The 12,855-nt window shown below is 50.9% G+C and overlaps 1 protein-coding gene across 1 annotated transcript; it reads left to right on the top strand.

Annotated features, from left to right (window-relative positions):
* Window positions 1-4,699: 4,699 nt before the first annotated feature.
* Window positions 4,700-5,998, top strand: SP7 (Sp7 transcription factor). The gene has a single exon (XM_073318877.1). It carries the CDS (start codon window positions 4,700-4,702, stop codon window positions 5,942-5,944), a length of 1,245 nt encoding a protein of 414 aa, XP_073174978.1. The 3' UTR covers window positions 5,945-5,998.
* Window positions 5,999-12,855: the final 6,857 nt, after the last annotated feature.

Below are 12,855 nucleotides of genomic sequence, written 5' to 3'. Positions count from 1 at the left end.
ATTTCAATTTTGGGATCAGATCCTCAGGTCAATATTAACAATAATCCTATATAATTTATCATTTACATAGCAACAGCTGTTGTGATAGTGGCTTTGCCCTAACTTCCCCCTGCAGTTTCAAATGGACATGGTATTTTTCACTTCCTGCCGCAAATCACTGCAAGTGTTTCTTCCCATAGGTAAACATCTGGCACATCCCACCCCAGAGGTGGCTGCATTTTAATGGGGGGATAAAGTCAGCCATAGGTATACACAGTAGTTAGGCAGCAGTAAAGTGATTTAGAATCTTTTGGGAGTCAAAAAACACATGATAGAAACTCTACCTACATTGGCTAGAATGTCAAGGATTATAACATTAATAAACCAGTCGGAGAACACTTCAATCTCTCTGGTCACTCAATTTCTGACCTAAAAGTGACTATTCTTCAACAAAAAAACTTCAGAAACAGACTCCAACGAGAGACTGCTGAATTGGAATTAATTTGCAAATTGGATACAATTAACTTAGGCTTGAATAGAGATTGGGAGTGGTTGAGTCATTATACAAAGTAAAACTATTTCCCCTTGTTTATTCCCCACCCCCCCGCACCCCCACTGTTCCTCAGACGTTCTTGTTAACTCCTGGAAATGTGCTAGAAATGGCCCACCTTGATTATCACTTCAAAAGGTTTTCTCTCCCCCCACCCCACTCTCCTGCCGGTAATAGCTCATCTTAAGTGATCACTCTCCTTACAATGTGTATGATAAACACCCATTTTTTCATGGTCTGTGTGTATATAAATCTCCTCACTGTATTTTCCACTTTATGCATCCGATGAAGTGAGCTGTAGCTCACGAAAGCTCATGCTCAAATAAATTGGTTAGTCTCTAAGGCGCCACAAGTCCTCCTTTTCTATTGGCTAGAATGTTATTCATTTACAAGGATAACTCAAGTCGTAGAACTTGCTGATGGCTGAAATGTGGCTTGGACAGAGGCATGAGACTATGCTCGTGCTGGGAGATTTGCTGGGTAAGGACACTGGAGTGAAACTACAGCTCTGGTTTGTTTACTAACTTCTGAGCTATCTCAGAATCAGGACTGGACTAAGGAGTGAGGTGTACCAGCAGAGCTGTGTGTCTAGGGTGGTCGCAGGTTTGGAAGAGCAGTGGGGAGAAGAAAGCCAGGAGTAAGGAGCATGACCGCAGAAGGCCCCATAGTGGACCGTGGGGATCGAGGGGCATCAGCAGAGTTGTGCTCAGGGAGGGTAATCCAGGGCTGGAACAGCAGAGGGGCTGAGTTCCAGACTGGGGGCAGAACCACAGCCACTCGTGCTGCTGCTCAGATCAGTTCCTTTGGCCAAGCCCATCTCTGCGAGAAGCAATTTTTTAAGATCAGAGGAACTGCACCACCCAGAGCAAGAACAGGGGCTGGATGCAAGGCGTGGCGATGCCAATTAGTCAAGCTACTCGGTGAGACCCAGATCTGAAGAAACTGACAAGCAGACCCGCCCCATTCAGTTAGGCTCCAGTTCCCAATTAACCCCTAGCCATCCTGCCACACTCTCTAGACCAGATTTCCAAGACATCTCAGCTCCCATTTAGGCACCAAAGGTCTCAGCCTCTCTGGTGCTAATTGAGGGCTAAACTCTATGTGAAATCTGGTCCTGATTGTGGAGTCACCCCTCTCAGATTGACACCTCTGGTGAGCCCTTGAATATCTGACCCCACAACCAGTGGCTACATGAGAATAAGAGAAACATTGGTGGGAATTTTCCAAGTTCCACCCGCATGATAGGCTTGGCCCACACCTCTCAGAACTATTATTCAAAGAGTTCACACCTCACCCAGCTGTTGTTTCAGGCTCTCTGCAGATTCAGGCAGATGGGACTGTGTCAGTTAAACATAGTAACTGTGCCGAAAACGTGAGATTCTTGAGAGCAGGAAGGCAATTTGGGATAGCTACAAGTATGCTGTATGGCCACGTACCTGCCCAATCCAAGCCCTGTCCACATCTCACGTGTTCTGTTTTCACTAGAGCTGATTGGGAATGTTTTTTCACCAGAAAATGCTGATTTGTCAAAAACGAAATCTGCTCCTGGGAAAGGATTGATTACGACAAATCTTCCGAATCAAAAACAAATTGAAAATAGAAGCGTCGACATTTTTGAAATGAAAAGTTTTGTTTTTCAGTTCGAAACAACTTTTCATTGCAAAATTTTGGTGCATTTATACTTTAAAAAAAAAGTAAAGGGTTAATAAAAGGTCAAAATCAATCTGACATTTTTTCAGGTTGTTGGTTTGCCAAAATTTTTGAGATTTCAACTTTTCATCCTGATTCAGAATGGGAAAACATTTGGAAATCTCAGAAACTCTCGTGATATGGGAAAGCCTGCCCACCTCTAGTTCTCAGTCTCTCTTCTCGGTTAGCATTTGCCTCCTGTCCCACATTCTCTTTACACTGTTGGTGTGAGAATGTTTTACTCTGCATCTCCTGCTGCTTGGAGCAGTCTCCTGGTATCTCTCTGCATCACAGACTCTCCTTGGCTTCTACCTCTTCATTTTTTCTCTGTCTCTGGTGGATTGTGCTTTAGTCAAATGCAAGTTATTGTGCTCAATACGGAGGGGACTGGGTGAAATTCTCTGGCCTGTGACATAGAGGAGGTTAGAGGTGATCTAATGATGCATGTTGGCCTTAAAATGTATGCATCTATGAGTCACACTATATATTTTCTAAGGCAGGGATTTTCAGAGGAGGGTAAGGGACTTAGATGTATTTGAGATTCCTACCTAATCACATGACTCCAGGAGCTGGGGCGTTAGGATAAACATAAAATATCTTATGATTTGTGATTAAAATCAAGAGAGTTGGCAACACTGTAACTGCCCAAATCCCATTGAAATTCAGTGGGAATTGAGTGCCTAACTCAATTCTCATTGAAAATCCCAATCATCTTTGTGGGCTGCTATGATGCATCATAGGAAGTTAGTTCCCATGACTGCTGTGCATCATGGGAAGTTAGTTCAGCTGAGGAGCCCAGTCCACAGGGGGCAGAATGGGGGTGTCAGACACCTGAATTTACAACTCCCACAAGGCACCACTTGGTGGGTAGGGCGGTGTTCCAATTACTATGAAACAACGAAGCTGGTTGGGAATTTTAACATTGGAATGTATCTTTGACGGAAAATGTGGTTTCTGCAAAATGGAAATTTTGTGTGGGAAAATGTTGACTTAGCCAATTTTTTTTTTTTAAATCTGTTGGAAAAATCAAAAGAAATATTTAGTTTAGGGTCAGTTTGACATTAATCTGCATCTGCCCGAACCACTGCGGTGTCTTCTGGGTGCCTCATGCCCTCTTTCTCCTTCTTGGGCATGGCTTGCTGGCTGAACTACATCTCCCATGATGCACCACAGTCAGATGCTGGCTGGCCTTGGTGCATCATAGGAATCCCATGACTTCAAGGCATCATGGGAGATGTAGTGTCTCTGTGGAACACAGTCCATAACAGAGAATGGGAGCAGGAGGCACCGAACTACAACTCCCATGTGGCACCGCAGTGGCTCAGCTAAATGCAGATCTTGGGGATGTGGGGTGATTCTCCATTGTTCTCAATGACGTAGGGGAGAGTCTCCTTTGTTCCCAGTGGGAGCTTATCCCTATTGTGCTGCATCTGTGTGCAGTTCTGGTCTCCCATGTTTAAGAAGGATGAATTCAAACTGGAACAGGTACAGAGAAGGGCTACTAGGATGATCCGAGGAATGGAAAACCTGTCTTATGAAAGGAAACTCAAGGAGCTTGGCTTGTTTAGCCTAACTAAAAGAAGGTTGAGGGGAGATATGATTGCTCTCTATAAATATAGCAGAGAGAGAAATATCGGAGAGGGAGAGGAATTATTTAAGCTCAGTACCAATGTGGACACAAGAACAAATGGATATAAACTGGTCATTGGGAAGTTTAGACTTGAAATCAGACGAAGGTTTCTAACCATCAGAGGAGTGAACTTTTGGAATAGCCTTCCAAGGGAAGCAGTGGGTGCAAAAGCCCTATCTGGTTTTAAGATTAAACTCGATAAGTTTATGGAGGAGATGGTATGATGGGATTACATGATTTTGGCAATTAATTGATCTTTAACTATTCATAGTAAATAGGCTCAATGGCCTGTGATGGGATGTTAGATGGGGTGGGATCTGAGTTACTACAGAGAATTCTTTTCTGGGTATCCGGCTGGTGAGTCTTGCCCACATGCTCAGGGTTCAGCTGATCACCATATTTGGGGTCGGGAAGGAACTTTCCTCCAGGGCAGATTGGAAGAGGCCCTGGAGGTTTTTTGCCTTCCTCTGTAGCATGGGGCACAGGTCACTTTCTGGAGGATTCTCTGCTTGAAGTTTTTAAACCACGATTTGAGGATTCAATAGCTCAGACATAGGTGAGAGGTTTTTCGCAGGAGTGGGTGGGTGAGATTCTGTGTCCTGCGTAGTGCAGGAGGTCGGACTAGATGATCATAATGGTCTCTTCTGACCTTAATGTCTATGAATCTCTGAATCTGTGTTGCATTTGTGTTGCCCCATGTCCTGGCCCCCTGAATCAGCCTGGCCTGGTACAAACCTAGCTGCTGAAGGCCTCACTGAGCCCATGCCAATCCTGTCTCCCTTTGCTGACGCCTTGCCCTCCTTTCTCCCTCCCTGCAGGAGGATGCTCGCTATGGCTCCAGCCCCCTGGCTATGCTAACAGCCACCTGCAATAAATTTGGAGGCTCCAGTCCAATCAGGGATTCGGCCACGCCGGGGAAAGCGGGTAACCTTTTGGGGAAGAAACTGTACCAGCTGGGAGCCGAGCAGTCCAGCCCCAAGCTCCGCAGCTCCGAGGCCATGGGAGATTCCTACACGGCCGCCTTCCCCAGTGGCAACGGGCTGATGTCCTCCTCGGCCAGCCCACAAGCCTCCACCACCTATGGCAATGACTACAGCCCCTTCTCCCACTCCTTTCCAGCTTCCTCCGGCTCTCAGGACCCCTCATCCCTCCTGGTGTCCAAGGGCCACCCCTCGGCCGAGTGCCTTCCCAGCGTCTACACCTCCTTGGATATGGCGCACCCTTACGGCTCCTGGTACAAAGCTGGGATCCATCCTGGGATCTCCAGCAGCTCCAGCAATGCGACAGCCTCCTGGTGGGACGTGCACTCCAATACCAACTGGCTGAGTGCCCAGCCCCAGTCGGACGGCCTCCAGGGCTCCCTTCAGCCTGTGCCAGCCCAGACATCCCTGAGCCCCCAGCTGCCAAGCTACAGCTCCGACTTCACCACCTTGAACCCTGCCCCGTACCCGGCCGTGGGCATCACCTCCTCCTCTCACCTCCTCCCTTCCAGCCAACACATGCTGTCCCAGGAGATGTACAAGCCCAAGCCTGTGGCCAACAACTCCCTGATGGAAGGCGGGATCGGACTGAAGGCCCCGCGTGGCGGCACCTTCAGCAGCAGCACCGGCCGCTCGACGTGCGACTGCCCCAATTGCCAGGAGCTGGAGCGGCTCGGGGCTTCAGCCGCCAGCCTGCGGAAGAAGCCCATCCACAGCTGCCACATCCCGGGCTGCGGGAAGGTCTACGGCAAGGCCTCCCACCTCAAGGCCCACCTGCGGTGGCACACAGGCGAGCGCCCCTTTGTCTGCAACTGGCTCTTCTGCGGCAAGCGCTTCACCCGCTCAGATGAGCTGGAACGGCACGTCCGCACCCACACCCGGGAGAAGAAGTTCACCTGCCCGCTCTGCAACAAGAGGTTCACCCGCAGCGACCACCTCAGCAAGCACCAGAAGACCCACACCGAGATGGGGGCAGCCAAGCCTGCCGAGGGCGAAGCCGAAAGGGAGGAGGCAGCCACCGGCGGTGGCTCTCCAGGCGCAGCCTTGCAGGATGGGTTGGCCAACGACGACAAAGACACCACCAGCCCTGAGCAAAGCAGCTTGCTGGAGATCTAACCTAGGGGTGGAGCTTCTCCTCCAGCCTCCTCTTCTTCCTCCTCCTGTTTAGTTCCCCCTCTCACTGAGATAATTTATTTCCTGGGGGAAGTGGCGGCTCAGATGCAGACACCTATTGGGTTCTTGGACAGGATCCTCTTTCTGCTCCACCCAGGCATGGGAGAGTTAAATGACCTTGATGCAAGGTCACATGGAGCAGAGGCTGGGATTTGAACCTAATCCCCAGGTCATGTTGTTTTCTTTGCCGTGAATAGACTTACTGAGCCTTTTGTCCTACCTGGCTGGGATCGCTCGCAAAGCCACTGGCACCGTCTTCCTAAGGAGTTACTTAAGGTTGACCAAAGTGTGTTTGTGTGTGGGAGGAATCATCTCCCAGTTGGGGCAACCCCGTGAGGGCTTGATCCTGGGCAATGGGAACCTGATCCTGCAAAGCCAATGGGACTACTCATGAGTTTGGTGTTCAGCAGGTGCATTGATGGATTGGGGCCCTGGAACTCAGCCCCTGCCGGGATCGGGCCCTAAATGGTGCATCAGAACCTTTGCCCTCAGGTCAGATGGGGGAGGGGAGGATACAAAGAACCCATGTCATCCTCCACCCACTTTACAAAGGAGGGCCATCAGTCACTATACGGAGATACCAAGAGGAGCTTCCACCTTCCCCTCCTCCCCCGCCTCCCCTCCCCCGTGTATTTAATCTAGAAATGTAAGAATTATATTTATGTCTTAAGTTATGATGATGAGTTAAGGGAGCGGGGTGGGGGGGTTTCACGAGGCCTTTGTGTTTAAAACACAGGAGGGGGCGTCTTTTAACGAGGGGCTCCCTGTTAATTGGTCGTCTCTCTTGACAGGGCCTCTTATGGTACCATTGACCTGCATTTAGCCTTGGGCCTTTTATAGTTTTTGCTTCTTTATGATGGAGGGAAAAAACAACAACCCTGAACATTCCCCCCTCCCTCACTTTAAAACCTTTTTTTTTAAATTTCTCCTTAGTTTTTTACCTTATTAATATCAGGAATTTTAAAAATAGCTCAGGGACAGATTTCCAATTCTTCAGCACACACAATCCAGGCCAGATTGACAAAAGCGCTCAGCACCCATACAGGGATAGGCATGTAAGTAAAGTCCTCAGCACCCAACCTGCCCCATGTATTTGGGTGCCTAAATAAGAATTGAGCTCTTTTGTAAATTTCAGCCATAAAGTCTGATCTTCTGTGGTGTTACCTTTGGGAGGACTCAGGGATGTGTACTGTGAGCAGGAATAACTTAATGGGGTGGTTTATTAACAATGGATTCCTTTCTTCAAAACATTCGTTAGGCATCAGAGTTAAACAGGTGCTGACAAAGACGGAGTTTTAACAGTGTGTCTAAAAAATCCCTACCCTTTTAATTGCTCAGCTCTTGTGATGTCACTGTTTCACTAGATCTCCTGTCACCATAGAGTCTTCCAGCCTAGACAGGACCTGAATTAGGGATGTGGGACTGAAACGGACCTCCCAGGTCATCACGTCCAATCCCCTATTTTCACAGGCAACCCTGGCAGATAATCCCCTTCATACACGTATTAAGCACCATCTTAAAACTAGTGAGGGTGCTGGCTCCCACTGCCTCACCTGACAACTCCAGACTGTAAACTCGTTAGGACAGGGATTAGCTTTTGGTTTGTAGCTGTGCAGCGCCCTGCACAATGGGGCTGCAGTTCTGCCTGGGGCCTATGGGTGCTACCTCATACCAGAAATGGTAATGATGTTGATGAGTTTTTTTTAATGTAAAAAACAAGCAGAAAACATTTCTTCTTTTTTTTTAAAGCTTTTTTGGCCTCATCCATCATAAAGGTGCAGGAGCCCATTTCCTCCCCCGTCCCCCTTGCAGGTCACCCTAATGGAAGGGCACCTCTGTTAACAGCCGGGACTTCTCTGTGTGCTAATGGAGGAAGCATTTAATTAACGAGCATTGCTTCATTTGAAAGGGGTTCTCTGTCAAAAGCCTGAGGGATTCTCAATGGGGATTGGTTCATCGCTGAGGTTCGCAGGCAGTGGGGAGGGCTCCATATGTGCGGGTATGTGTGACTGTTAATTGGGGAGCGGCGTGAGTCATGTGTCTCTCTTCCTATCCCCCCAGGAAACACGGGAGCCAGGGGGAACAGGCCATCGGGGTTGGAGGTATGAAAATGATGTGCCCCTTTTCAGCCAAGTGACACTCACCGCGCCCATGCACACTCTTACACACTTGCTCAGACACACACTTACACACACACTTATGTGCTTGTGCACACACACACACACACACACACATATGCACACACGAGTCAGGGAAGGGGTGGAGGGCAGCAGGGGCCAGCTGAGAATGCTGACAGAAGCATTTAACTGAATGCTCCGCGCATCTATTCATTTTCTCCATGTAGGGTAACATGGTGGACCAAAGACTTAGCTGGTGTCAGTTGCGGTAGCTTCCCTGATTTCAACCCCCTTCAATTTTTAACACACTGCCTGCATGCCTGCCCCCAAGCAAAAAATATATGGGGCAAAAATCAGCTTTGCTCTAATTGTAACCGACTGGGGATGGTATATTACAGACGCCCGTCTGTGCCTGCTCCACAGAGTTTGTTACAGCCCCAGCTAGGGATGCTGATGCTTTTTGGTCCCCGGTTCTATCTCTGGTGCGTACACCCAAGTTGGGAGCTGTCACATAAGCAGATGTCGATGCCACCAACATCAGAGGGAACAAGATGGTGTCTTTAAACATCCCCCCTCCCCACAACACTCCTCACCGCCATTTGATTTGGAATGGAATTGTTTGGATTTTGGTTTTGTTGGTTTTAATTTAAGTAATAAAAGATGAGCTACGCTGGACCCTCGCGAACGTGCCTTTGTTAAAAGATCCCGCGTCTCTGGTGGGCGGGGAAGAGTGAGCTGGAGAAGACGGGGTCCGAAAGGAGCTTCTAGGATTCATTAGCCAATAATCAGGAGGGCCCCTTTGTGTGGGGAGCTGTGCAAACACATTGGGAGGGAAAGACTCGGCCCAAAAAGGAGGGTGGGGGAAGAAAGGAAGTCTTGTCCTTCCCATTTAACAGACGGGGATCTGAGGCCCAGATGCTCAAAGGCATGTAAGCACCTAACTCTCATGGGCACACAAGGAGTCTGTAGTAGAGGTGGGAGCTGAACTTATTTATCCTGACTCCCACTCCATTGCCTTATTCCTACCTTTGAGGCTAGCGAGGGGGCACTGCCATTGTGTATCTCAACTGATGAGTCACAAAGCTGGGAGGGGGTGGGGTGCGTGTGTGAGACGGGTCACCAGGCATTGAAAATGTCCTTGCAATCTAAGAGAGAGAAGGCAGGTGAGATAATCTCTTTTATTGGACAAACTTCTGTCGGGTGTGAGAGACATGCTTCCGAGTTCCACTGAGCGGCAAACTGCAATGGAAAGTGAAGAAAACCTCACTCTCCTCTTCCCTGGCCGTTAAAGGTCACGTGTCCTCTGCCTCTCAAACACCGCCCCAAATCACTTCTTCGGGCTCAGTGCCATCACTGACACATTGTTCACAGTCAACATAAGGACTGTTTGTGAACAGTTTTTAGTTTGAGGAAAGGTGCTGCTCCGCTGAGAAGCTTCACTCCAGGGCAGGACTCGGCAGACCTGGCCTCCATTCCCAGCTCTGCCACTGACCTTGGGCACATCACTTCCTGACAGTGCCTAGCTCTTATCCCGTGCTTGACACCTTTAGATCCCAAAGTTCTTAGTGCCAACGCCATTTTACAGATGGGGAAACTGAGGCAGGGGGATAGACGTGACTTGCAAGCTCGCCCAGCAGGCCATTGGCGGAAGTGAGAATTGAAGCCCGGTCTCCTGAAGCCCAGTGCACTATCCAGTAGAAAATGCTGCCTCCATTTTCCCTCTCTCTAACATGGGGCTAATACTTTCCTCCTTTACAGTGGGTTATGAAATTCGTGAGACGCTCAGATACTACAGTGATAAGGTCCACGTAGGCACCTAGATAGATCCCCCCAGGCCGCCCGTCCTCTCCTTTGCAGGCTAGCAATATTTCAGAATGGCCTGTGTGCTACCTAATGGCCCTGTAGCCCAGGCTGCAAATGAGAAACAAGATTACGTCTCCGACCACTGTCGTCAATGGCACATGTCTTTGAGACGTGTTCCTTCCCGGCTTAATACATCTGAGATCATTCACAGACTCAGATTTTAAGGGCAGAAGGAAACATTAGGTCCTCTAGTCTGACCTCCTAACACCGGCCAGAGAATTTCCCTCACATCTTCCCGTACTGAGCCAATAACGTGGCTCTGACTAAGCATCTTCCAGAAAGACGTCCAGGCAGGACTCCCTCCCTCAGCACCACAGGGCACCAGACGGATGAATAAACAAACCAAAGCAAATAGAATATTTTCCTCCCCCATCCCTGAAATCACCGAGAGGAAAAGTCACCCTCTCCAAAAAGGAAAATAAGGAATGGGGAGACTATAGAATCATCATGGAATCATAGAAGATCAGGGTTGGAAGAGACCTCAGGAGGTCATCTAGTCCAACCCCCTGCTCAAAGCAGGACCAACCCCAACTAAATCATCCCAGCCAAGGCTTTGTCAAGCCGGGCTGTAAAAACCTCTAAGGATGGAATGAGAGCAAAAGGGAGTGAGAAAGAGGGAGGAGGATGAGGGGAGAGAGAGACCTGCCCGCCCATGAGATGGTAACCACTCTGAGTCTGCTGAGCGGCTTCCTGGTAGTGCAGGAAGCTGGAGTGTCTGCCCCGCACCACCTCCTGTGAAGCTCAGCTGGAGGCAACTGCAGGCCTGATTAGGCACTTATCGTTAGATGCCCTGCTGCCCGGCATCTGGGTCTGAGTCAGGGGGGAAGGGTACATGCTGGGGGTAACACCAGCCCCTAATGGGGCTGGGGTCCTACATCCGCAGGGAGCTGAGATTTGCATGGGCTCAAAGCAAACCCAGGCAAGACCTTTTGAGCCAGGTCAGCACTGCTAGGGGTGTAGATATTGGGATTCTGGGGTCCACAATGCCCTCAGCTAGTCATCTTCTGACTTTAGTAACACCTGGAGCCCCCAGCCACACTCAGGACCCCATTGTACCAGGTGCTGCAGAGACACAAAGTGAAAGACAGTCCCTGCCCCAAAGAACTCCCAGTCTGAATAGACAAGGAGTGGGGAGGGGAAACTGAGTCACGAGGAGGGGACGTGACTTGCCCAACGTCACCCAGCAGGTCAGTAGCAGGAATACAACCCCCCATGTCCAGAGCCAGCCAGTACTCTACCCACTAGCCCACACTACCCCCTAGCTTGTGGGGCTGCTATGTACACCGTAGATCTTGCCACATGCTAGACCGCTCTGTATTCCACTCCAGGCCCTGCTGTCCCAGGCTATCCCACCCATGAAGTGGGTGCCAAATTGTCTCCTTGTGCCTCAGTTTCCCCTCCCACCCCTTGTCTATTCAGACTGTGAACTTTTGAGGGCAGGAGCTGTCTCTCGCTCTGTGTCCATGCAGCACTTGGCACAATGGGCCCCTGACACGAGATGAGTGTCAAACCCGGATGGGACGAGTAGGGCACCTCAGGCCCAGAGGAGTGCAACGCTCATGGATCCGGAAAACGAGGCAGGGCGCATCTCAAGGGTAGAGGCCCTTCCGCCTCCTCTGTGCCAGGGTCTTCCTGTGGCATCGCTGGGTCTCCCTCATGACAAGCTCTGCCAGTTGGGGAACTTGGGGAGGAGTGGAGTGAGCTCCAGAGGTCAGTGAGGGGCCAAGCAGGCCTGGTGGTGGGGAGGGCAAAGGGAGGGAATCGCCCTCCTGGACGGCAGTAACAATCACAAAGCCCCTGAGTTGTCGTCACCAGCGAAGCTCCCAGCCCCCGCGGAACAAAAGGGCTTCTGTGTGGCCGGCACGCGCACAATGGGGCTTTGTAGAGAGATGGGATCCCGTTGGCAGGGACGGCGATTACCGCCAACACCGCGGCCATGCCTGACGGCCCTGGCGTTAACTCCTTGGCTCGTGAGACGCCGACTGGACCGACCCGAAAGGAGCCCCGAGGAATGGGACTCCAGAGCCCTTGCTCAGTCATCCCCTGGCCTGACGGAGCGCTGCTGCCCTGGGTCCCACATTGCAATGCTAGGCAAACTCAACCCTGGTGTAACAGCGCTGCCCACTAGGAGAGGCTGGGACGGGAGTAGCCGGGAGCTCCCCTTATAGTCAGGGCTCCTGCCCCAACCCCCCCATAGCACCCCCTGCTGGGAGAGGTCAGGACTGGAGTAGCCGGCAGCTCCCCCCACAGCCAGCGCTCCTGCTCCGTTCTTGAGAGCACCCTCTGCTGGGAGAGGCTGGGGCTGTTGTAAACCCACAGCTAAAACCGCTTTTGAGGGAGGTGAAAGCTGGTTTCTGTGGCTGTGTTTCCCCCTGGTGCACTAGCCCTGGTGCACCTCCTCTTGCGGGCAGCAGAGCACGAATACAGACAAGAGGCTGGTGTTTCTACCACCATCATGTCCGACAGCGGGCCTGGGGACATGGTGGTGAAATATAAGTGTGCAGTTGTGTATGTCCATATGTATATGTGTGTGTGCACTGTCCTCTCCCCGACCGCTCTGGGGGGACCTCCCCCACTGTCCCCTCCACCGCTGCTCTGTGCGGACCTCCTCAACCACTGCTCTAGGGAGACCTCCTCCACCCTACCCCCCACCCCTGCTCTGGAGAGACCTCCCCCACCCTACTCCTCCACCTCTGCCCAGGGCAGATCTCTCCCACCCACCCCTCCACCCCTGCCCAGGGGAGACCTCCCCAACCCTGCTCTGGGGAGGCCTCCCCCCCCATGCCTGCCCCTGCTCTCTCCCAAAGCAGCAGGAGACACAAACATTCTTGGGGTTCCTTCCAGCAAGGACAACACGGTCGCCTGCGCCCAGCA

Source organism: Lepidochelys kempii, chromosome 20 (assembly GCF_965140285.1).
Source record: "Lepidochelys kempii isolate rLepKem1 chromosome 20, rLepKem1.hap1, whole genome shotgun sequence".
Classification (NCBI taxonomy): Eukaryota; Metazoa; Chordata; order Testudines; family Cheloniidae; genus Lepidochelys; species Lepidochelys kempii.
The sequence above is the reverse complement of the archived record's forward strand: the minus strand, read 5'-3'. Positions and strand labels throughout refer to the sequence as shown.